The sequence below is a fragment of the Watersipora subatra genome, chromosome 8 (genome assembly GCF_963576615.1).
Source record: "Watersipora subatra chromosome 8, tzWatSuba1.1, whole genome shotgun sequence".
Taxonomy (NCBI): domain Eukaryota; kingdom Metazoa; phylum Bryozoa; class Gymnolaemata; order Cheilostomatida; family Watersiporidae; genus Watersipora; species Watersipora subatra.
This window is the reverse complement of record NC_088715.1, coordinates 6,503,778-6,525,126: the sequence shown is the minus strand read 5'-3', so window position 1 is coordinate 6,525,126 and position 21,349 is coordinate 6,503,778. Positions and strand designations below refer to the sequence as shown.

The 21,349-nt window shown below is 34.8% G+C and overlaps 2 protein-coding genes across 3 annotated transcripts; one reads left to right on the top strand and one right to left on the bottom strand.

The window, feature by feature from the left end:
• Positions 1-603: 603 nt before the first annotated feature.
• Positions 604-9,764, top strand: LOC137401481 (ubiquitin-like protein 3). Of its 2 annotated transcripts, none has more exons than XM_068087848.1 (5): positions 604-646; positions 1,627-1,792; positions 3,092-3,200; positions 4,063-4,227; positions 9,343-9,764. In XM_068087848.1, exons 2-5 carry the CDS (start codon positions 1,736-1,738, stop codon positions 9,429-9,431), a joined length of 420 nt encoding a protein of 139 aa, XP_067943949.1. In that variant the 5' UTR covers positions 604-646; positions 1,627-1,735; the 3' UTR covers positions 9,432-9,764. The 2 variants fall into 2 exon arrangements, with proteins under 2 accessions (XP_067943949.1, XP_067943950.1); XM_068087849.1 differs by having other exon boundaries at positions 632-703.
• Positions 9,765-9,965: 201 nt separating this feature from the next.
• Positions 9,966-14,880, bottom strand: LOC137401480 (uncharacterized). The gene is made up of 3 exons (XM_068087847.1): positions 14,397-14,880; positions 11,161-11,245; positions 9,966-10,156 (listed from the first exon to the last, which is right to left on the bottom strand). Exons 1-2 carry the CDS (start codon positions 14,826-14,828, stop codon positions 11,174-11,176), a joined length of 504 nt encoding a protein of 167 aa, XP_067943948.1. The 5' UTR covers positions 14,829-14,880; the 3' UTR covers positions 9,966-10,156; positions 11,161-11,173.
• Positions 14,881-21,349: the final 6,469 nt, after the last annotated feature.

Here is a 21,349-nt window from a genome sequence, read left to right as displayed (position 1 = left end):
AAGACTCCTAATGATAATAATAGAACAGCTTTATAGAATCGCTATGTAGAATAGCTTATAGAATCATTTTCTGACAAATATTTAGTACGCTTTACCTAAAACATGCGTTTATTTTATTGTGCATGTAAAGCCATGCTATATTTATGTAATCATGTAAATTATTAGTATTGAAGTTGATTCTTCAAACATGGTTTATTGCAAACCTATTGGCCGATTTCTCATCATCCCTGTAGCATCTCAAGTTTATAAACTGCCCAAGACTCATAAAGTTGAAGTTTTGTTCAAACACCAATAAACTGCTATCTTATAACATGAAACCACCATCAGAGGCTGATGAAGTTCTGCTATTAAAGTTAAGATCAGATAAATCTGACTTCCTGCTTCAGCATATGCTCTACTACCGCTTAATTACTATTACTTAATTCATTTTCGCTCTCCTCATGTCACTCAGACGCCATAGTTCCAAAACTATTCAGCGATATAAACCTAATGTGAATCAAAATGTACGAGACATTTGGATAAAATTGTCTTCTCTTGCAGTTAAGAAGTTTCGACCTGCTACTTGTCAAGTTATCCGGAGCGATTACAGCCAAAGCTGTTTATAAGCGGTCCTGCGCTCAGCAGCTCGTTTGACGATAAGACGATGGTTGGTAGCTCAGCAATATGAACCTGACAACTTCTAGGGACAGATCATGATCTAGCTGTATTTATTGAAGGCTAAGCATATTTTCGTGAACCTAATATGTTACTACGATAATTGTATCTATTTAACGTGAATATTTTCGTTATCAATAGTTCGAATGCCATTCTCTTTGTGTTCGACGTATGCTGTTTTGTTCTTCGCTTAATGATAAACCCTACACCAGACCTACAGCTACGATTAATACATCAAAATTATCAGATTAGTTGTTTACTAACACTTTACAAAATTTTGTAAAATGAAAATCTGATGAGTGATTATAATACGTATCAATGATTTTTTATTTATTTAGCTTTTGTCTTATGCCATGCTTCTATGGCTCATCTTTGTTTAATATCAGATCGGTGGATTACATAAGAATGCTCATTCTAAATTTTTGCATCACTTAAACCACCAACGATTTAACCGATCTCTAAACAAATATTAATCTAAATATAAGCACAAGGTTAACACAACATTTTGGAAAGGTGCTTTGTTTTATACAATAAATGTACTATTCATCTGGTTAGGTCCTGGATGGGAATGAAATTTTAATGGGCTAACATTTCCACAAAAGATTTTTCGTGTTGTGATAGATCTATATATTTAGCATATATGACTGCTTCAAATGCTTTGATGAAGCTTTAGATGAAGTTCTTGCTACTCCCTATTTGGATAATTTGTTATGATGATTTATCACTGGCCTTCACTTTCTCGCTAACAACGACTTTCTGTGCCCTTCATTAACGCAAAGAATGTAGAAAAGAAAAAACAATCATGTTAACTCCGTTGTTTTGAACAGAACAGTATAGATGAAAGGGATCTGTCGTAGCCTGTACCTTGTTCGAGTATCAGCTCTGCTCAAGAACAACGGTGTAAGTTTTAACAAGTTGCCTGTTAATTTCTGTTGTTTTGCCACCTGATATAATGTGATGGTTCTTTTACAGTGAAACCCATCCAATCTGATGTGTTTTTGAGGAGCAGATAAATCTCACCTTAGGCCTACCTCGTTTGACATAAAATATCATCTCATATCGTGGACTTTGATTGTAAAACATGACAGATGACACAGATAAAATAAAAAATGTTTCTAGTAGAATCCCCTCTGATAAGGTAAGTTCGTCTTGTGAAAAGCGACACAATTTGCCACACATCTGACTTTTTTCAGCTCATTCCTGAAACGAAAGCAAATGCGGTAAAATAAAAGCTCCCTTTATAGAGCATTTAGAAACAGTCTATAATGTAGCTAGAAAAAACTTAATCTTTGGAGAACTCAGAAAAATCATAGAAAATCTACAGAAAGCAAAGACTAGAGAATGTCTTCTTCCATTTCTAGAAAATGGGGTTAACATGTTGATATTGATAAGATTTCAACAGGTTCTTGTATGCTTGTATTAGGTAGGTGTCAACTAATGTCATAGTTTTTATACGTCGACCTATGAGCTTAGTACGTTCTGGGACTGAGCTTGTATGCCAGTTCTTTCGTATCTCAGATCAATTTTTATTATTTTTATTTTCAATTATTCCTACGTAAACCAAATACAAATTAAACCTTTCTCTCCCTACGAAAAAAAACATCTAAAAACAAGATATTACAATGGAAAAATTGTGTTTATAATCGTTTTAATTCACCATCTTTGCTCATAAAGTAATAAATACATACCTAGTGGTTATGATTTACAATAAACTGAAACACTATTATGCATATATATATATCCATATAATACTGTACATATTATGTACAGTATTATATAGTGTTCTTACCTTGCAACAGGTTTGGTATGCTACACTTTTTCGATACTACAGAACATAAAATGAACTTTAAATTTAACCTAAATAAACTCAACTTACTATAAACACCCAAAATAAGTTTTAATTTTACGTTACACTAAATTTAATTGTAACTCAGTTTTCATTATCAGTTTTTACTTTTTTCTTCTGGCTTGACCGTTTTTGCCTCACTTTTAGCTGACGTTTTTAAAACTGTTTCAAACTGATCTGATGAGAAAGACCGAGCGATGCTGTTCCCGTAAGCATCTTCTCGCATACTCGGCCACCTCACAGTCGCATCGAGAACTGTCTCATGTGCTTGTGTCTCTTGCGAATTTTCTTTGTATGTCAACTTTCTCGTATGTTAGAACATTTGTATATTGAGGTATTAGTGTACTTGTTCCTGTCTAGTAGTGGTCATCTTTATCATATTCCAGTTTAGAGACTTTTACTAACACAGATCTATAGCCCTGGTGTCTACATATCATAGAGACATACAGTAGTGCATCATAAAGCTTTGATAAATACAGTGTTGATGAATTTGACATGGATAGATTACTCTATGATAGCATAGGCATACTATAAGGGGCAAGTACTTGCCATACATTCTATTACACGGTTCAAGTTTTTCTCTTTCTTCAGGTGAATTTAAAGGTCATCCTAGTATCGGCATGCACAAAGGACTTTCCTTTTAACTCCACAGACACTGTTTCTCTTGTCACTCAACACATTTATGATAACTGGCCTCAAGGTTTGTTTTGCATTTTCTGTTGAATTGCACTCTTATCATTCCTATAAATGTACTTAGATGGTCTATGCCAGTACCCAATTATCTCTTCATGAAAAACAAGGTCAGTTTTACCTGCAAATGATCTTTCACGAGCCAGTCTTTAATAGCCTCACAAACACTGTTTGGTTAAGAAATTGTTGGCCGCATGCATCATAAATCTTAGTCATGTTTGTCTCCCGAAATTTAATTTATCTTTTTCAATAAGGATACAGTTTACCAATCTCAAATTGCAATAGACCAACAACAACAACTTTGAGCCCAATAGTGCTTTCCTAATGGCCCATTACTTTTTTGTCAGTTTTTCAAGGAGTTCTATTAACTCCATCCGACCTGACACCTTATGACCTTGACTCTCAGTGAATACATATCTAATGGAAGATGGCTCAGACAAGCAGCAAATCTTTTTTGAAATGGAAATTTATTTTAGTAGTTTGTAGTTGTGGTCAGTGTATTATTGAGAGTCCATTATAACAATATGCGCATCAACTTGGAGTTGTTCACTCTATGTATATTTTGAGTTGTCTATCACTTGAAAGTTTATTTTACAAAGCTTGGCTGGTTCATAATATGCCTGTTATTGTGTATTATAATGGTGCCATGCATGATTTGAAGTTTTGCATTTTTCTAAATAATTATGTGTTATCAAACTTGATTGACAGCTTTTGACATGATTTTGATCATCATTCATATCAGCGGCATGATTAGTGTATTATCTTCCCTTGTAAACAATCAAAAGTTTTCTGCATCTAGATGTATTGTGGTGTGTTTTCATTTGTAGCTAAGTTCTTTCATGGCTATTTTTAAGTTTTTTTGCTTTGTTTAGACTGGCCGGATGATGAAAGACCTGACAAAAATATTCTCCGGCTCATTTATCAAGGCAGGTTTCTGCATGGTAATGTTTCATTAGCAGCGCTGCAACTTCCTCTAGGAAAAACTACTGTAATGCATCTTGTTGCCAGGGAAACGCTCCCCGAGCCAAGTGGCCAAGGTAAACACTTTTTGGCAGTGTAAGCAAAAACTTTGATAGCCTCATGTGTACGTTGTTGGTCACTTTGGTTTAGTTATTTCTTGCTTAATTACGCTTCAGTCTTTTGGATTTTGAGAGAAGAATGTGCTATTGGCTCTTATAAGAGAGAAGTAACCTATCAACTCTTTAGACAGGAAAAGGCTATTGGTTCATACTAGAGAGTAGCTGTCTATTAGCTCCATCTTGAGAGGAATAGGTTGGTGGCTCTTCCCTGGTAGTAGAAGACTGTTGACATTTCTTGCAGAAGAATGAGCTATTGGCTGTTTTTACTCATAAATACGAGCTGGTTATTGGTTCATGTTTGAGTGGAGTGAGCCATTAGCTCCCAGGTTTTCATGAACATAAAACTCATCCACAGAGTAGATTAGCAGAGCAAATCCTGGAACATTAGACCAACAAGATACCAGGTTGTGTTTTGGTTGCTAGCATTATAAGTTATAGCCTTGTCTTGATATAGGAATTACCAACATGATTTCAGCCTAGAGCGTGTGCCTTGCAAACTCAGAACAGGTTTTATAGAGGCTACCTTTATACTGTTATAAATGGTATGTTAACATAGAGTCTTTAGTCTAGAGCCCTCCCTCGTAGAGCCCTTCCTCGTAGAGCCCTTCCTCGTAGAGCCCTCTCTCGTAGAGCCCTCCCTCGTAGAGGCCTTCCTCGTAGAGCCCTCCCTCGTAGAGCCCTCCCTCGTAGAGCCCTCCCTCGTAGAGACCTCCATCATAGAGCCCTCCACCGTAGAGACCTCTCTCCTAGAGCCCTCACCCATACGCCTTCTTTCATAGCGCCCTCCTTCGTAAAGCTTTTTGTAATAGACTCCTCCCAGGAGCTGCTTTACCTTCTTCGAACCATACTACCTCTTCACACTTAACATCATATTTCTTCACACTTATGAGTCAATCTAAAACTCTTTTCTGGAGTCAATAGTTGTTTAATTTTGAATTGCTGTAATCAGAAGGTATCGGCAGCCCAACAACGCTGTCATCACAAGTGATATATAATTTATATTTGGTACTTTTACTATATGTGAAGCTTTGAAATTTGCACCAATAACATCTGCCCACATTCAATGACATAAATCTGGCTTGTGCTCCATTCCAGACTTTCTTAGTCATTACTGCATGTCACCTTCTTATGCTCCTCAGTTCTTGTTACTAAAATTTATCACCTGTTTGTTCTTGTCATATCCACATGGAATATCATTAGAAATTTGCTTCTGTCGATCTAACATTCCTTGCTTTTACACGATCGTGTGAAGGAAGATTGATTCTTATTGGGAAAACTTTTTATATAATTATCTTTAAAAGATCCTTCAACCATTAGAAACGATAATCTCTGAACATTTCCATTACTGTAGGTAATATCCAGTTTTTATTACTGGGCCATGCGTTTAATTTATATCAGTTGGATATAATTAAAAATAATTTAATGCTATTGTTATTTGAAGCCTAAATCTTTAGGGCTGATTATTAATAACTTTTTAAATACAAATAATGTCAAGGAGTTGTTGGTGTTGTAAGCTGATTTTGACACGTTAACAATTGTGAAATGTGCTCGGTGGTTTGTTAGCTTTCGAACCTACATTGCCTTTGAGACTGCAATTAACTAGAAAATATGAACTCTAGCTTCTTCCAGATTCGTCTCTAATCCTAACAAGCCTGAAGTTATTTTCTCAAAGGAATAGCAACTCTTATGAAAATACATGTATATGTTTCGGACATGGAAGCACATTCATTGGTTTCTGTAAATTCAGTTTTAATTCTCTGGCCATGTAAAATTCAATCTATTACAATTAATATGGCTCATCTTAGTTGGTTGTACAGTAGGACTGTTGTACAACAGTAAACTTATTCAGTTATGGTGTAGTACACCTGTTCAATTGTACAATTGTACACTTATTCAATAATACACTTGTACAGTAGTACACATGTTCAGTATTACAGTTGTTCAATAGTACACATGTTCAGCCGTACAGTAACTGTAGTAGATATATCTCATTGTCCTTCCATAGTCATAAGTATTTGAATAAACTCGTTGTGAAAGTCTGTTTTTGTACCCTAGGACACTTATATTTCGCTAGTATTTAGTTTCGTGAGTAGCATACAGAGTAAAATTTCGATGCAACTTAATTTCGTAGCTCTGATGAGTGCGAAAATACAGTGATGTGAAAATAAATGCACTGAAACAAACATAATTAGATTCCTCAGGTTCGGTTCACCGGTAAGAAATTTTTTTTCAATTTGAGACTAGTTTATAATTGTGAACCGCAGGTAGAATTGTGTGACCGAAATCGATAATGCAATTTGATCGCTTGCTGCCATTTGTTTCTTGGACTATCAATTAACAAAGCTATTTAATTCCGCGTTTCCACTCGTTCATTATGATAGATAAGTTTCGCTCATGAAATTTTCGCGAGAGGATGACTCCGCGGAAACGCGAAAGTTTGATGAGGCGAATACATAAGTTTCCTAGGGTAGTCTAGAATATTCTATGAATTAAAGTGCAGCATTTTTAAACCTAACGAAAGGAGGAAGCGCTTGGTCATGGAATTGTGGGAGTTGAGGTGAAACTTGTATCACTGCAGTAGCCAAGGCTCTGGTTTGTACAGCCAACATTTTCGAAGCTGGTTGACTAATTGTTGGTGAAGCTCTGTTTAAAGAAGTTGGCAAATCCATCAGGTGTTGGAATGGCTGGCCTTATCGGTGCTGCCTCCACCACTTCTTTAGAATAACTCATGTATTCTTTGCTATACTGCGTAGAGTTATTCTAGTAATGCTGTCTTGGGTACTGAAGCATCTTTCAAGAGATGCCTTCTAGATAATCTCACAGGAACTCACACACTTTTCAGGTGCCAATAACAAAAAATCAAGTGATTTTTGTAAGTTACTCTCAAGACAATGCTGGTGGCAAGGGGAGACAATATTCCCATTTTCGTCCTTGCGGAATTGTCTGGCGCTACTGTAAGAATAATGATGTGCGATGTCTGTAGAAAGGCTCATACTAGATGAGTTCATGAGTTCCACAGTAAATTCTTCCTAGTAAATTTGAGTATGTGTCAGTGAATAAGATAATGTATCACAAAAAATCCCCCATCTGTAATTGAGGCACAAATCGGGAATTGTCTTATCTTTTATTCCTAGCTAATATTAAAACAAAAGACAATCAAAGCATAGCTGAGTTGCATCATGGCTGTCTAGTGAACTGAGATTATAAAAATCATTCTGTCTAAACTTGAGTAAAAAGATAACGAATATTCCTAGGCAATGCTAGTAACCATGACTAACAAACAAAGACAGTAGGCTCTGTCATGGCTGGGCAGATAGACTCCAAAACTACTGCTGGTTGAGATTGAAATGCTATAGTATAGAATAACACATCATCGCTGTCGAGTGTACTGTACATCTCATCACAGGCAGATGATTGTGTTGTCCGTCTGTGCACTATTACTAACTTTTAAAATTAATAACATGTGTGCGTGTCTAGTAATAGAGCACACATTCCTGTCACAAGGGCTGTGTCCAATTAGTGTTTCTTGGAAACTTCACAAATTTTTCGCACACACTGTAAGGATAGACTGGAGTGTAGTAGGCATTTTGAACTATTATTAGGGTCTCATGATTCTCTCGCCTTGAATGGCATGTGATTTGTTGCTGCGGCTTCATAGTTTGCCTTAATTAGGCCTCTCTGATCACTACAGTTGTAAAGTGGTGGTTATAAAGCCCCGCAGCCTTTTCCTAAAGCAATATCTACTAGCCAAACCTGATGTGAGGATTTGTTAAGCTGTACTACATTAAAATATACCTGTTAGCATCTCGAGATGTAAAAACAAATGTGTATCAAGATATATTGGTGTTATCATGAGATTATCGAAGGATCCTATGCAATGGTGCTTGTACCAATATGCCATGGTTCTTGTTGTATAGTACAATTATATGTACACTAGTGGAAAGCCTGGCATTGCACGGATATTACAAATCAACTTATAAACAATGAGAGGTAATGTACAATGTAATGTAGTTGCCTGCCACTTGCTATTAGCCTGGTACATTGCCATTGGCTAATTTGAGTAAGCTTACTAATCAGAGCTAACTACTTGCTCTCACGATTGAGCACACATAAAATTACGCTACCACTACGCATTGCGCCGTAACGGAGAGAGGGAATGTATTTGCATCCGTATAACGACATATATCACCTAATGAATCCATTGAGCTCGTGTGGCTTAGTTGGTAAGGGATTGGACTGGTGAATAGAAGGGTCACTATACGAAGAACACATATAGCAGAAGATTTGATCTCAGGATCAAATCTGCTCTATGGATTATTCATTTTACTAGCTATAGCTGGACATACTGAAGAACAGACACACATACACACAAACTTTGAGAAAGATATATATATATTTCGATTACAAGAGAAAATGGATGTTCAACTTGTACATTGTTTTTCTATATTTATTCATATGGTTAAGGGAGCAGCCCTGGGGTTATGGTTAGTGATGGGGGCTGCTGATCAGCTAGTCAGCGGTTCAAATCCCACTACGGGATGTTATAAAGGGCATCCTTTCTTAAATTGCTCCTATACCTTAAGATACACATAGATACCTGGTCATGTTGTCAGCATGCAAGAATCCTGCTAGTCAGGTATATCAATAAAGTTCTCTCAGGCCTGGAAGGCATGGGGAGTATAAACTTGGTGAAAAGTGGAAAAATTAATATTTTTAGTTAGCCGGTTGATTTAAGTGTTGGTATTATGTCACCATTTTAATGGAAATGTAAAATGGTGCATCGTTTTATTAGTCGGACAACGACTGGCTTGACAGCTGTGGAAGGAATATGTTAGATCACATGCTGCTACCGAATGACTCTTGTCAAAGCAGTGCGTGTGTATGTGTGGGCATGACCTGCTGCTGACAGCGGACTCATTATTTCTAAGAATGTCGAGATAACAATTCAATGTTGAGCAGTTTTCTAATTTCACATAAAACGCAGCGTGGTTTATTTTAAAAATGTTTTCATCTTAGTTGGAATTGCTTCAGAGTTGTCTGCTCTTACTGTTGCAAAAACTTTTCTATCTGTAGGCAGTTCGAGGAAAGATAAAGGTCAGGGGAGCAGGTCTACCCGTCAGCGAGATGTTGAGCAGCCTGGCTGTTGCTGTATAATATCTTGAAAATCTACTCATGATGTTCTGAAGGCATCATTGGTGCTTTTGTTTCTATTCGCTGGATTGCTGTAATATTCCTCGATCTCTCAGTGCAGTACGCTCGAACTTAGAATCAATTTTAAAAATGTCTCTCAAATTTATTCAAGAATATATGTGATGCTGTCGGATGTGTTTAGGCTGACTTTCTATAAATAACAATTATCATTATCTTCATAATAGACTTGATATAATATTATATAACACAGATATCTGTGCCATTTATGTTGTTCTATATTTATTTGTACGTGTTTACTATTTTATTATGCAATTAAATTTTTTCTGACAAATATAACGTTATATAAATAAATAACAAAGGGCTAAAAAAATACAGTATAGTCTTCGTTAGTGATTGCTGGATCTGTTAGTCTGGCTGTGAATAACTAAAAATGTATAATGCATGTATTGATTGCATCACAGCTATGTCTAGGACCTCAAATGCATAATCTCACAACCAGAGACTGTGCTCAAATATTTGCTGAGCGTGAAATCCGGATCAGCCATGATGGGGTTTAATAATAGCTGAGGCCTTGCATTGCTTCTATAAACTTCTCTAGCACGAAGGAAATACATTTACTTTATGTTAAGGATTTCTACTTGGGGAATATATTATGTTTCATTGATGAATGTGTCCTGTTGAGATGACAGAAAGCCTGCAATACGTTCTTTGTAGGTCACTCGCTGTAAGATGTTTGCTGTAATAAAAACAGTTTGTCAGTGACAACTATGTGCAGGTAATATCAGTTTGTTATAAAGCATAAAATGTTTAAATTTAATATTTGAAAGTAGTGATATCAGTAAATAGAATTGGAGCACAAAACCCAGTTACTTGAGAAAAATGACTGCTAATTACATTAGATTCTATAGAGTTCATAGAGCATAGAATCTATACTTTCATAAAGCAAATAATTTATAATATAAAACTTGAACAGGTCTTTTAAAAGAAACAGATGAATCTTCATGACTGATTAAAGTTAATTAAAATCCTAAACTTTGGGAAAAATTTTTTAAAGCTTTATGTTCTACACTTTGTTGTATGTACTAGTATGCCAGCAGTCCTGTACTCTGGAGAGATCATCACACTTGATAGGTATCTAACCAATTATTATCATGTGTAATAACTATGTACACAATTATTCCATAATGCAGCAAGGTTGTCGAGTTGCTCAGTTGGTAGTGTGCTTAGTGACTAATCCAAATACAGTCAAACATGGATAACTCGCCCACGGATAGTTCGAACACATGGTTAAGTCGAACGGTTTCTTTGGTCCGTTCCCATGCAATGATAAATGGCTCTATATAACTCGAACTCAACACTGTTAACTCGAACAGTTTTTTGCCTAACGGCTACCGAAACGGTTGTTATCGCTTTAGAAAATCACTTTACTAAATGTGCTGTTCTAAACAATGCTGAACCAATCTTCGATGTTGCAAACATTGAGAATTTTACATTCAATTCCCACTAAACCCAATAGCTCAAAACTTCTATTTGCACTGATTGGCTCATTTAGGTAGTTTTGTTGCTCTGATTGGTCAGCTCTATGTTTTCGGTGATTTTTGATTGGCTTAGCCATTTTAGCATTCAGACCACATTTCAGCAGTTATATCAGATGACAAACATAAGCTTTAATTTAATTAGGTTTAAATTTAAATTCTTATTAAAAACTTTCAAAACTTATTTGGTTTATTTAAAGCCTACCTCTGGACTATACTTATGATATAAGGCAGCAACAACAGGGGTCACTTAGTGCTTCTTCAAATCTCTCGCTCTCTGTGAAGTCACTCTAAAAGAGAGAGGGAAGACGATCACCAACCAGGCTCTGAGCTTACTTCAATACTACGAGAATACTATAATACACATCCAGGATTATAATAGTACAATACGTAATTTCTTGCAGTTGAGTTCAAAAACTTTCTAAAGAATTTTGAAGTCTTAGTGTTACTCAAAAGTTTGAAAAAATCCTTAAAACAGCAGAAAGTGTTATTGCAGCTAGTGAAGAACAGCGCATATATATTGAAAAGCATCTTTCAAGCTGATGCAGCTGTGATGTCAAATAGCGTACGACTCTCATTAAATCGCTGATTCTATTAAGACAACGACTGCTTTGTAAGCCACTGTCTACATCTAGCTTATAGGCATATACAATAATCATAGCAAAATAGCAAATTGCTAGATTCTTCATCAAACTACTTCCTGTTTCTATCATCTCCACTAACACGTGTTTATGATATAATTAGACCACAGTTTTGGGTATTTTATTAGCTTATCTATATTATTATAATAGATGAATACACGGCATTGCACAGGCATTGCACAGGTAATAATTATAATTAATAAATAGTATGTATTATAATAATTAATTAATTATATTATTAATACTATGCACAGAAATTTCATTTTGAATCAATATATACAACATTTACTTTTATCTATAGTACATTTATAGTACATTTACATGAACTTTTAAATAGATGTGTTTTGTTTATTTCTGTGTACTGTGTTTATTTCTCTGTAATTCATACTGTACTGGATGCAAAGCCTACTACAGATTTATACTGATTACAATAGTCTTGTTGGCCATGTGAGTTGAAGCATTTTTCTTTTTGTATAGGCATGCATTTTACTTCTGGTATGACTTCACGCATAACGTTAGCTGCAGTGTTGAGCGTGAAACCATGAACGATTGGCATGTGTAATAAGTATGTACCCAATTTACTACATAGTATAGCTAGTCAGACAATGTAGTACATTGGGTAAATGCCAGTCTGCAGAACTTAAGGTTCTGAATTGAAATCAAGTGTGCAATAGATCTTTAATTTTTTAAATGTTATCGCTATAACTGGATACACAGACAAACAGACAGACAAACATTGAGATTTATATCTACAGATAGATACTTCGTTGTTTACACCAAGCTGGTTCCTAGGATTAATTAATAAAGTTGTGATATTTTGAATTCTTTAAAACTTGTTCAACATTTGTAAAAATTGCTAGATTCACAGTTTAATTGTAACAAATTTACAGACAGCGTTCTGGGGCTGAGACAGACATGGTGTTTCATGATCTAACAATTATCATAGATAGAATTTAAAAGTTGTATATAATAGATAACTTTCAATATTTTCATTCAAAGGCTCAGAAAACACTTTTTTAAAAATTTAGATAGTGGTCACAACTAGATTACAAACAAATCATTACTGAATTCACTGAGCACAGCAATAAAGAATTTCAGATTTTCATCTTTGCCATCCGCCTACGTTACCATAGTTACCGAAGTTACATGAATGCTTATCCAAACTAGATAATTAAAAAGCGTAAGGCTTGAGCACTCATATGATAGATAATAAAGTTTTTTATGGCTCAGATGGACATGATCCAAACATTTTTTGTGTGCTCACCACATGCACTGTAAAAAGAAGCAAAAGTCTCCAAATCAGTTGCTAGGTGTTTAAACAACCAATCATTTCGTCACAGCATAAAAACGCAACTCCAAATGAAAAGATGTGTTTGAACACCCAATGAGTTTTAGGCTAGTTTTGTCTTGTCTCACCAGCCTAGATAGCGAATTTATAGTTCTAAAGAATTACGATCTTTCACTTACTAATAACATTTTTTTTCATAAGTCAAGGTGAAAAGTGTTAACCTTAAAAGCTTCAAGGAAGCTATATAAAAGTCTTTCGATAGTAAAAAGCCTCTTTTAAAAAAGTTTGCTAACTTCTGAGAACAATGATTAATGAAATCAAAATGCTCTAGAAATGTGTGATGCCATGTTGATGTTGCTGTCAAACTAGTAGGCTTGAAGTAGGTGTAGGTGTAGTACTACCGATTAGAATGTATGACATAACTCGATACAAACATTTTAATCCAACCATTACATAGCGTAAGTTTTTAGGTTTAAAAATACAGACGGCGCTACAATTGTCTGTGGTTTTATTTGCTGTTTTATGTTTTTGCAAACAAAATCTTAAATCTTTCGCGATTTCTCTCCAGTTCTGATTTAGGTAACGCCTTACAAACCTTTTTACGCAATCGGTTCTATTCTTAAAGAGCATAAAAATTCAAACATTCTAGGTTTTGGAAACTCAATGTTTATTATCATCATCCTGACCTTGACCTAATTAACTCATGTATTACAAGTTGTCACTGATGAAGACTGAGGCGCTGAAACATGTACTCTCATCCATTTGCCACGTTTGTTGAGAGTAATAGGAGGGCGAGCATAGTAATGCCGGCTGCACCCTTTATGACTTGCATGAGCAATTACAACTGCTCCTTCTTTTTTGCCACCGGTGAGTTCACACTTTTCAATGTCACAACAATAGGTAGTCATCGTTATTCAGGATTTACAAAAGATGCCTGATGGCATTTGATATTTTAATTGAATAATTTCATTTATACCTGAATGCTTCTTACCAAAATGCTAAAGACAAGTTAACCATGTGACATCACATTGTCATACTCTCACACTTGGATTTTCAAATTTAGCTTAAACTTTGAACTTGGCAGCATTTCATGCCATAATAGAATCAGACAAACTTTAGTATAGAGCTAAAGCAGTGTTTGCAGCAAGTGTGATAGAAATGGATTTGTTTATCATAAGCCCAGAGAAAACTCAATTTTGAGTTGGCATGTGACTCCATTATACCGGCTCTTTCTGTTGAACAATAGAATTCATAATAAAACACTCGAAGCTAAACTTGGCAAAAAATGCTTGACCTATGTATTTTTATACGTATCTATGTGTAGAGGTTCCACGGTTACTAGTTGATGGCCTTACCTAGTAGCATGTAGGAACTACTAAGAATGTGCACATACTGATAATAGTATAATGATACTACTAGCATTATAAAGGTACTACGAGTGGTATGTAGGTACTAGTACCAGTACATGAGTGCTTTTATCCAATAGTCTGATAAAGATTGCTGATGTCATACCGCTGTTAGCTTTTCAAGGCGTACTGAGTCCAATTGCAGTCCTGGATTCCTCTCAATCTCTAGTGATATCGTGCCACAGTTGTTGATGAACCGGGCAGCGACCATATGGTCCGAGTCCGCCAAGGCATAGACGAGGTCTCCATTGTCATGTTCAGCTTGTATTTGCATGTGACTCGCTCCTGTGAACGGTGGATAGTTGGAGGCTGAGAGAGGTATGTCATAAAGGACAAGATGACGCAGGGCATACGGGGAGGTTGTCCAACGCTTCCTAATTCTAGGGGTAAGATCTTCCACTAGTTTTCTCAATGCGGCGCTACGATATTTTCGAGTCGATATTATCCACGCGTTATTCTCGTCTTCAAAAGTCACAAGGTCACCGTATGGGCCGGCCAATAAGATGACTAGCTGCGAGGCCCTATTTCTTGTATTCATACTAGTTATTTGTATGCATGTCACATAATTCTCGAGATTGGAGTTTGCATCTTTGCTGCCGATTGTTTCCTTTCGAATCTCAGATTCAATTTTATTGTATAGAGTACGTTGCTGCCGCTGCATTGAAGTTCCAAGAGACTGTAAGAGAAACATCTGGAAGTTACAGCCAATCATAGATTCATTTAGAGCTGCAAGTACCAATAGGTGATGAGTTTACATTGACAGCATGAAACATGAAAATCATTGATGTCAATGGTATATATCGGCATATATAAAGTCTGTATATACATGTATATATATATACAGACTGTATACAAGTATATGTAATTAGTATTCTCGCATGTCCGTAATTTGTGAATTTCAGATGAAGGACATTTTTGTGAATTGTTCACCTGTACCAGATATGTTGCCATTATCAAGGACACCTGCAACTCCTGTCAACACTAAATAACTTCCATATGTCTGATCTTCTACCAAACAATAGAAATAAGCTTTTGGAATCAATAACGAAGCATTGGCTGGTTGAATAAGGATCAATACACAAAATACCTGAACTAGTGATGTTAGAGGAAGTGATACCGGTGCGAACAAACAATATTGCATTAAAACCGTAAGCGATATCACGAACAACAAGGACTAAACCAGCATCTGAATAAGCAATATTATAACAAGCAAACAAGCAATTACTACTATAGGCAAGCAATTAATGATATCGCTGTAAACAATATCAATTCACTCCTAGGAACTAACAATTCATAAACACACATTTGACTTGAAGCGTTAAGCATTCAGACAGGAGGCAGCATTGTGAGTGCACTGTCACAGTCAAAAGTACTGGGGGTAATACGGCATGAGAAGAAACTTCCATCTCGCAAAAGAATAAAAACTGTTTGGGGTATTAAGAGTAGTTCTTCAACGAAAAACTATGTCATATTATCAGTGAGGCCGGCAAGGATTGACATTTCATTCATTTTCAATCAAACAGAGATTAGGTGGGAGTTTAAGAGACTGGTCCTCAGGGACTAAATGTAGTCTTGAACCCAAATATTTTTTACGAGTATATACGTGTATGTATATATGTACATATGTATATATAGGTCTGTGTATACATACATGTATATATACATATATGTGTATATATACATATATATGTATATATACATATATTGTAGATGTATGTATGTACTATATATATACAATATATATAATATAATTAATAATAATAATATTATAATAATATTATTATTATAATATTATTATAATAATATTATATAATTATTATATAATAATATTATTATAATTATTATTAATAATAATAATAATATTAATAATTAATATAATATATAATAATATATATTGTACATATGTATACATATATATGTATATATATACACATACATATGTATATATATGTATATATGTATTTATGCGTGTATATATATATGTATATATGTATACATATATATGTATATAAAGCATATATATAGATATATATTGTACATACATATATATATGTATATGTACATATACATACATATGCATACATATGTATACATGTGTATACATATGTATGTATATGTAAGGTAGCCGCAAAATGCTATTAAGATAGCCGTAAAACTCGTAATACCCCGTAAAACCTTTAATTGATTGCCACCTCTATTTGAACGCCACTTCCAATTGACCGCCACCCTGAATGAAGGGTTGAAAAATAGACCGCCACTCTCCGATTGAACGCCACTTCCATTTGATCGCCACTTTGACATTATTTGATCTTTCAGAGCCCACATTATCAACTGATTGGTAGAAAAGTGTACACAAAATAGTATTGATTTCATTTATAACAGTTAATTCTCTCGTCGTCCAATTCCAAAGCTTTTCATTTTTTTCGTTAAAACCTTGAAGGCAACACCGTAGCAATAATCAATCACTGTCTCAGGCTAGTAGTAGCTCTCTGTTTAACGTGGTCTTTCTACTTCGAATTAGCCTACATCGATAAAAAAACGGCTTAAATTTACGATGCTAGATGGAACTTTGAAAGCAACGTCATAAAAATAACTACTAATTATCTCAGGCTAATGGTAGTTCCTTGTTTAACGGGGTCCTAATACTTCAAAGGACATGCATAAAAAACCTGCTCGTAAGTTTTGGACCAAAGGTTATACGTTTAGCGAACAAACTTTTAGCACCCGTGCTAAATGGAGCACATAAAAGTTTTGCCCTGCCAAAAAATAGTTTGGATGCTAATAATGACTGGTTCAGCAGTGGAAAAGAAGAATTGAAGCAAGAAGATATTGTGGAAGGTATTGGACAACTAGAAGATGTTCGTTCCATCGAAAGCAACAATCAGAACGTAGCTATCCAAGCAAACGATGGAAATTTTTTTTGTTTTTAAGACGTTAATTCTTGTTTCTGCATATAATATAAGTGTGGTTCGTGTATCTCACTTGTTCATGAAAATATATATTTGTATCATTTGGTAGATTATTGTTGTATAACTTATAAATATGCAGTTTTATAGCATGTTATTTAATAGAATTTTGCGGCTATCTTAACACGTCATCTTACAATAGATCGATGCCCATAACTCCATTTCTATTGCACATAAAAAGCTCGGTTTGGCTGAAAACTGTAGCAAATATATCAGTGAGTGCAATGAGCTTTTATTCAACGATATTAAATATAGATATAAAATGAAAATATGTCTTCAACTTTAGAATGAAATAAAAATTGAAAATGCCAACAAATTGCAAAGAAGGACACAGGCTATAATATCATCGCAGGTCTACTGCAAGCAATCGGTTGATATCTATTGCAAGATATCAACTGGTAGACATATTTCTCAGTTTATTGAAAGATCTTTGACAAGTTAAAGGTAAGTTAGCATATTTATTGCATTCAAAATGTTTAATATCGTTCCACTGGAAAGAGGGCAAAGTATAGGCGACATTCGCTTCGCCCGTAATAGGGCTAAAGTTATCTTGCGAAAATCATGGCGAACTATTTGAAAAATAGACCACCAGCCTCTATTTGAACGCCGCCTCCAATTGACCGACACCATCAACGAATGGTTGAAGAATAGAGCGCCGTGGCGTTCAATCAGAGATTTTACGGTATATACATATATGTATACATATATATATATATTTATATATGTATACATATATATACATATATATGTATACATATACATATATATGTATATTTTATATATATATATACATACATATGTATATGTACAGATAAATATATATATGTACTACATATATATACATATGTATACATATATATGTATACATATGTATATATACATATGTATATATATTTATATATGCATACATCTATATATGTACATACAGTATATATATAGATATATATATATATATATATATATATATATATATATATATATAAAACGTGACAACACAGACCAACAGACAGACAAAATGACAAAGTGAGATTTATTAATAGAGATTTATATTCAGATTTGTATACTTTTAAATGCTAGGTTTATTGAGCTATATGAAATGTCAAAAACTCAATTACTTTTTGAGTCGTATTATGCTGATTAACTAGGTAAATAATATCATATTTACAAAACTAAACTAAATGCAATTAGGCTTCTCAAAATTACAAAATGATTGACCTCCTATGCTGACACAACACTAACTAACCAATAACCAGTTTATAACACGCTCTCATATAAACTTCGGTTTCCTCAGCTGAGGCGATAGAATGCAGTACTACACAATGATACAATTATCGACAAGCTATGTAGTTGTCAGTTGTTAACAGCAACCAAAAACATTGCATCTGCAAATTTGTACTACTGACTCACCCCAGACATGATGCGTACAACTGTAGCAGCTCAACAATGAAAACAGCTCCCAGACGAGAGTATTCAACGAGCAGTCTATTCAGGTGTCTATCTTTACAATGAAAGTGCTCAGCTGACTGGATATAAATAAGAAACACGATGCGGACAAGTCACATTGTTAGAAGCTCAATGAATCTTTATGTCTGTGAAAATTGAAGGGGTGCGATGGAATAGCCCGCAGTTAAGTCAATGGGCTATGTTACACCTGTCAATGGGGCTTATTCTCAGCCTTGCTATTTGCTCACCCGCTAATCGTGGATTAGACAAGCCTAAAAGGAGTTGAGAGTATTGACAATCGATGTGGAGGATGCTCCCTCGTAAGCCTGAGGAATGCACGAGGCGGAGACCATCATTGACAGTAGCTCTGTAAACTAGGTCAGCTATATCGAACCGGCTTTCACAATAGATCAATGTTGCTTGAGAGAGGAGCGATATAATGTGAGTTTTAGAAACCATCCATGAGAAATTTGCTACAGTTGTGGAGCATACAATGTTTATTAACATAACTATCAGTGGACGGTGTGAGCACCGAGAACAGTGGTTCCTAAACTTGTTGGACGGACTGAACCCACATATATATTTTATATCGCTTTAACCAAACCCTTCTTCATTGAAAAATAAAATGATTTTTTTTCCATTCAAGACAGGTACATATTTTACTGGTGCACAAATATCACTGTTTTCAAAGAACAAAACGAATACAATGGAACTCATAGCAAGTAAAATATCTCTTCATGAAGACATGACCTTGCAAACCAGTGTGACTTCTGGTATCGTCTGTGCGAGACCTCCAACTAACCCCTGAGGCTGACTAACCCAAAGCCCAGGATTTGACCATTACCCAACTTGAGAGCAGTTGATCTAGGACATTGCTCAAAAGGTACTCTACTGAAAGATTATAAACAGCCCTAGACTTGTGTCTAGATCATACAATGTCGAAATCTAGAGCGTAACAAGACATTAGTTCCTCAGGGCAGTCAGATATCACAAAAATTTCCTTTACTGTTTCGCCGTGCTCACCGATTTAGTCAATGATAATTGAAGTTATGGTTTCCATGAGCCACAAAATAATTTCTTCTTAAGACCCCTTAAATATTATCCTGCTATACTTTTCTCCAAACAATTGACCAATAGCGTTAACCTAACTTCAACCAATAAGAAAGTGACACAGCTGTCTAATTGGTTAATCTCCCCAAACTATTTTATGGAACAAAATTGCTTGATCATCAGTCTTAACAGACCTGAACAAATTCCCTTCAATACATATATTTGTGTGTGAAACAGGTATTAATTCTAAAATATAGCTCAGAATTATTGTTTGAGTATCATGAAGGGTCCACGTTAGTACCATCTGATTTGTTTATAGTAGTCAAGCTAGTTCGTGGCTTTCTCTATTAAGGAAAGACAATAGACAAATACAACTAGTGATTTATTTTCAACGAAGATATATATATATATATATGTATATATATCTCCGTTGAAAATAGATCACAAAGAGATATATATATAAAATAAATAATATATTTAATTTATTTAAATTTATTTAATTTTTAATATATACAGTATATATATAAATATATATATTCGTGATAAATATATACATACTTGTACAATACCTTTACACCTCTGTAGGTGCAGCTGGATTTTTAAGATCGTATTGAGAACTTTTCATTTTATTTTTAACATTTTTGCTGTTTTAAAATGATAAGTTGAAGCTTGTTTTGTATAGTAGACCGTATAGTCCGATGCCCCTTGCATATGAACACTGAAGGGTTGAAAACTATTAGTATATAGTCCAGTGAACCTTATATGGAGATATACATACATATACATATATATAAATATATATATATATATTCATATATATCAATACATATATACATGTATTAATATATATCAATATACATGTACGTATATCAATACATGTATATACCAATCTATATATATATTTCTCAAAGTCTGTATATCTGTCTGTTGGAAATCCGGCTATAGCTATTATTAGAACAGCTAAGCTTTACAACAATAAAGACTCAAATTCATGGAAATTCATGGAAATCTTACTGTCATTGGAAGCCTAACCTTATTAACTAGCTTAGTAGAGTTTCCATTGGCAATATGCCAGGCCACTAGCCTGAAAGGTACAGTTGTTTGACAAAGTTTTAAAACCTTTACAGTTGTTTTTATTTCTCTTTTAATTTATTTCAACTAAACGACACACTTATCTCATGATATGTAGTTTGAAAGTTAGAATGGCAAATGTTGTTATATGTTAAATACAAATCAATTTTCTGTCCAAAGACTCTTCTATTACACGGGCAACGCCGGGTGGCACAGCTAGTATTATTATATATATAAATATATTTATATTATTATATATTATTACATATAAATATACTAGTCGAATGCCTGCCATTGCACAAGTATTAAGAATAAACTTATACACACTGACAGTTAATCTAGTTGCTTGCCATTAGCCTGGCACATTGCCAAAGGCTAATTTGAGCAAGCTAATAAACTTACTAATGAGAGCAAGCACAAAATGACATTGCACCATAACGGAAAGCCGTATGCGCATTTTTACCCAGTCATATATCACCCAATGAATCCATCAATCTCGCGTAGCATAATTGGTAAAATATTTGCCTGT

Excerpts from the sequence above, each read along its gene's own strand:
- LOC137401481 (XM_068087848.1), top strand. The coding sequence starts at position 1,736 with ATGACAGATGACACAGATAAAATAAAAAATGTTTCTAGTAGAATCCCC. Across the intron at positions 1,793-3,091 it reads GTAGAATCCCCTCTGATAAG|GTGAATTTAAAGGTCATCCT; the intron begins GTAAGTTCGTCT and ends CTCTTTCTTCAG. Across the intron at positions 4,228-9,342 it reads CCCCGAGCCAAGTGGCCAAG|GCAGTTCGAGGAAAGATAAA; the intron begins GTAAACACTTTT and ends TTCTATCTGTAG.
- LOC137401480 (XM_068087847.1), bottom strand. The coding sequence starts at position 14,828 with ATGAATACAAGAAATAGGGCCTCGCAGCTAGTCATCTTATTGGCCGGC. Across the intron at positions 11,246-14,396 it reads GCCTTGAAAAGCTAACAGCG|AGTGACTTCACAGAGAGCGA; the intron begins GTATGACATCAG and ends TCTCTCTTTTAG.